Genomic DNA, 5,119 nt, shown 5'->3' on the forward strand with positions numbered 1-5,119 from the left:
TAGGGCTCCTAGAGGAGCCTAGGGAGTCTAGTAAGGATAGGGAAGCCTATCCAGAGCCGCGGAGCTCAGCTAATCTAGGTGTCACATTCTTCTGAGTCAACATTCTCCCTAACGTTTCATGGTCGGTCTCTATTTGTACTTTCTTTGTACCTATTAGTTGTTTCCATTTCATCAACGCATAAAAAATAGCGAGTAGCTCCAATTCATACGCAGCTGTTCTCGCACTCCCTACTTTTTTGACTCAAACGCAATTGGCTGTCCTTCTTGCTCCAGCACTGCCCGAATGGCATATTTCGATGCATCTGTCTTAATAGTTAATTCCTTATCAGGATCATATATCTTCAAAAACGTTACTGTTGCTAAGGCATCTTTCAACCGTTGCACCGCTTTAGTATGCACCGGCCACCGCGTCATGTCACTTTCTTCACGCAACAGTTCATACAAGGATGCGCCCATTTGTTAAAATTAGGTATCAAACGACGATACTACCGCACCATTCCAAGGCAACCACGTAGTTGCTTACGATCGAGTAACTCCGTAGGCCACTGCTGGACTTCTTGGACTTTCTCTGGGTCAGGGCCCACTCCGCCGGGCTCGATGACGAATCCCAAGTATTGAACTTTCTGCGTTACTAACTCACACTTGGACAATCCTACAAACAATCTTGCATCACGCATCCTTTGTAACACTACTCTGAGATGGTCATAATGTAATTCCTTGTTTTCGAATACACCAGGACGTTATCGAGCGACACAACCACATATTCATCAAGCTCTTTCATGAAAGTATTTTGCATCACACGCTAGAAAGTTGAGGGTGCACCAGCTAATCCAAACGGCATCACACGGAATTGAAAGGTACCATATCGTGTACGGAACGTAGTTTTCCACTGATCTTGTTCCGCAACTTGTACTTGATAGTACCCTGAAGTCAGATCTAACTTTGAAAACCACTGGGCCTTCCCCAACCGATTGATCAGGTCATGCGCACGTGGAATAGGATAGTCATCTTTAATTGTGATCTTGTTCAATTCACGGTAATCAATCACTAGTCGAAGGTCTTCCGTGCCCTTCTTTTCCACGAAAAACACTGGCGCAGCAATGGGTGAGTCTGATGGTACAGTGAACTTTTTTTCTATCACAGTCTGAATCAATATCTTTCAATTTACGCAACCTTTCTTCCGACATAGGATACAGTTGACGCCTATAGTTAGGCACTAAACACGGAATTGTTCCAATATGGTGTGCACCCTTTCGGTGATTCCCCATGGGGGAATCTCACAAAACGCATCCGCGTAAGAATCTAGAAGTACTCTAAACCTTTCTCCCAGGACAATTCCTTTGCTCTGGAGGACTTCACTGGGCAATTCGATCTCTGTTTGCGTATACGCTCTTACACATTGCGCGTTAATGACGGGTTCATTTACAGCTAGTTTGACAGCCATTACACAGTTGACCTGTTTTCGCTTCATCCACTTACGCATTTGTTGCACCAAACAAGTGTATCCATTGTCTACTGCTTGCTTATTCACACTACCATCAATAAAGCGTTGTTTTTCACGTACAGCATACACAGAATCTGTCCCCTTTTCTTGTCCCTGCTTTCATACTTTGACTTCATGTTCTGAAGGGAAGCGGAATGCTTCTTCTTCTTTACTCTCCACTCAATGCGGAGGGTCTCTTGGGCCCTTGTCTTTCCTTTGGAGGCGGCATAATCAGATACATCGGGTCCTTCTGTGGTTCTGACTCTGACCCTTCTTCCCTCTGTACTGACGTTGACTCTACCCTTTTTAGAAACTTAGCTTTATTCTTCACATTGGCACGATAACGTTTTGTCGCTTCCATCTTTCTCAGCGACTCCTTCCCTGCCCATGTAAGGGCTTGTAGGTAATCTACCGGTACACCCGGCACTGATAATGGTTTCACCTCAGATTTACTTAACACGTTTTGCCACACAGGCATCTTCTTATCTTCACTAAGTACACTTTCCCTCACGGACTGCACGGTACGATCACGAAAAGCCCATAGCGCCCCAACCTTTGTTAAGAAATCATAGCCAAGGATAATAGCATAACTTAACCTTACAACGAAAAGGGGGTGCCGTCCGCTCCAGCGGTCCACGCCTAGCACAGCGTTGTTGATGACTCTCGACGCGGTCACCAGGGTCCCACCTGGGCACACGAATTCAAATGGCGTATGGAGTTCTTGTACGAACTCACCGAGCTTGTCTGCCACCTTCGGATCGATGAAACTCCTGGTAGTCCCTGGATCTAACAGCGCCCAGAGCTCCCTCTCCTCCAACTTGACCATCACCATTGGCATTCTATCTCCTAACTTCACCCTATCTCCCCCAGTCACGGGTTGTATAGCCCCTACTCTAGGTGGCCCTCCCTTGTGTGGGACTTGCCTCTCGTCGGGATTTGTCCACACTGACTCGCCCGGAGGCTCTATCCGTAGATCCTCGAGCTCTCCCGCTAGCTCTTGGAGGTCTACCTCGTCCTCCACTCCCAAGCTGTGCGGGTTGGACTTCTCCCCTTCTCCCTGGGTAGGTTTCGGGAGCTCCCTCACCATGGATCTCTGTCCCGTTCCCTTAATCTGTCGCTCGACCAGCTGTTGTTCTCTGAGCAGCGCCCTCCGTCTCCTCCGTTGATTTCTTGCATCAATACTATCTTCCTCCTCGCTACTTGATTTGATCTCTATTACTTCCAGGGGTCCTTTCTCCCTTTCCTGCATAATCACGTCGTCATCTGGGACTTCAAAAATTCTCTCCAGGTCTAGGTGCGCTCCTTCTGACGGGGCATAAGTACGCGTGGCTGGCTTGGGTGTCGGGGGGAGCTTGATTCCCAACACTTCCTTCACTCGTCTCTCCATAGTTCGTGATCCGGGTGGAATCTACTGTAGATTCCCCTCCTTCCCTCTTCGTTCATCTCTCTTAAGCTGCTCTTCAAGTAGGCCACGTCCATCTCTTGCTCTTTCTTGCTAGCTAACTCCTTTTCTACCGCTCTGTCGTACCGTCCTGCCCTCTTCAAAAGGGTTGGCCGCAGGCGTAGGTCTGTTTCCCCGGAATCTCTTCTACTAGTCCTTCTGCTCTTCCCCTTGTCTGCTCCGCGTGCTCTTCCTCTACGTGATTCGCATGGCCTTGAGTGTTCTTGATGGGGTCGTACCTCTCGCGTGGTAAACGAGAATGGGTCGTCCTCGTCCTGTAACACCTCCTCCTGGATTGGTGCTGGCTCTCGGGGGTGTTGGGATGCGACAGCTGGCAGTTCTGCTTGTACCGCGTTTGCACGCTCCTCTTCCTCCGTCAGCACAGACCTCGTTCCTGTGGAGCGGGGGGCGGTAGTGGGAAGGCTCCTTGGGATAAGCGAGCTTGTTTCGCTCTCCCACAGTTCCATGTCAGCTACTATACGCGGCTCCCTTGTATAAAGAGGCCGGCTGCTTGCTCTTAGTATACCCCTTCGTATGTTTCTTCCTCTCCCCGGCCTCTCTGTTGCTCGGGCCTGTCGGAAACTTCCTCTGATTGCACGTTGTTCTCCCCCTTGCTCCCGTAGTAATCGTTCTCGCACCCTCTCCTCACGAAAACGCCTCTCTGCCAAGTCTCGCACTTCTTCCCTTGTACTAGGTAGGGGCCCTCTATACCCCCTTGGTAGTATCCATTCTCGTACAAGCTCTTCGTAAGACATCCGGGCCGTTAGCTGCACCCAATGATACCTTCCCGATCTTGCCTCCTCTGCGGCCTGCTAAACTTCCCTTTCTGTCGATCGTCGACAGACGTTCACCCGCGGAGGGATATCCCCAGCTCTCGTGTGTTTTCTCCCTGGACCGAGAGCGACTAGTTTACCGACTCCGTACAGTTTGCTGCTGAATGCCCTACCACTCTACACTTATAGCATTTACGATCCGTGCGGAATGTTGTCGGCCGTCCCTCACCTTCCGGCGGCCCCCCACGTCTACGAAACGTCTCATGTCGGTTCCCACGACTCACGATGTCCTGCACTCGCATGAGTTCCCTATCCAGGTCAACTCTCCCGCGCATCCTTGGCTCGTTTACCCTGGGCTGTCTCACGAATTGCGGAGGCTCGCGACCTCCATATCCTGACAACGTTCCTCTTTCATAACCTCCTATGGTCACCCAGTTGGACAGCCTTGACCGAGGAGGGTCCCCGTTTGCTGCTTCCACATCAGCATACATGTACACTGCCATTCTTATTGCATCAGATAATGTAAAAGGTTGGATCATATGCACGGCTTGTCTGATAGAGGGATGGAGTCCTTCCACGAATATCTGTAACGTTTCTGCTTCCGACATAGTTGGACAATCCGCTAACGCCTCGTTGAAACGATCAATATAATCACGAATGCCAGTCCTTTGTTTCACACTCTTTGAAGGAAACAATGCTTCCGATGCACTATAGGGGGCGTCATGTCCCAACAAACGAACTTTGAGGTTCGCCCAAGACGTAGGGCGTTCAGATCTCGGGAGCGCTAAGGTATACCATCGCGTAGCCTTTGGATCTAGGAATGTAACTGCCACCAATAACTTCTCCTCTTCTGTCAAACCCAAACCATCCATGTAGATCTCCATCTGCGCTATCCACGCAGCTGGGTGCTCGCCTGTAAACAACTGTGGTGGCCTGGAGGCCGCCAAGACGCTCGCGTTCCTATTTTGTAAATCCACGTGCGCCGCCGCACGTAAACTCCCAAGCATCGTGCTCTCTCTGCCGAGAGCGAAGTCCATGTTCGCCACATCCTGAAAGCCTGAAATAGGGCTCCCCCCGCCCTGAGCTCTCAGGCTCCTTCTTCACCGTCCTCTCCATGTCAGCCGTCGTCCAGGAAGTATCGCAGTCCGTCAGCGAAAACTGCAAAGGTGAGTTCCTCTTTGGCTGGCCTGCAGCCATACGCCCAACGCCCTGCACCCTGAGTTCCACGTAGCTCCCACGAAGCACAATTGAGAAATTCCCGGGTCACGGCACCAATTGTAACGAGTGTTGGGGTTGACGCTCCCCAGCAATATCTCTTCCCCAAGAGGGTGAGGAGTCTTCTCTCTTAGCTTCCCCTAGGAAGCATCAACTACGAAACACTTCGCTACCTACGTAGCAGCAGAGTGGGTCCGAGGAAACACT

General features: G+C 50.5%; 1 protein-coding gene across 1 annotated transcript; it reads right to left on the bottom strand.

Annotated features, from left to right (window-relative positions):
- Positions 1-228: 228 nt before the first annotated feature.
- Positions 229-1,483, bottom strand: CSUI_007244 (uncharacterized protein; the record flags this gene model as incomplete). The annotated part of the gene is made up of 2 exons (XM_068067393.1): positions 229-422; positions 1,480-1,483. 2 exons carry the CDS (start codon positions 1,481-1,483, stop codon positions 229-231), a joined length of 198 nt encoding a protein of 65 aa, XP_067920630.1.
- Positions 1,484-5,119: the final 3,636 nt, after the last annotated feature.

Source organism: Cystoisospora suis (assembly GCF_002600585.1).
Source record: "Cystoisospora suis strain Wien I chromosome Unknown contig_3776, whole genome shotgun sequence".
In the NCBI taxonomy this organism is placed as follows: domain Eukaryota; phylum Apicomplexa; class Conoidasida; order Eucoccidiorida; family Sarcocystidae; genus Cystoisospora; species Cystoisospora suis.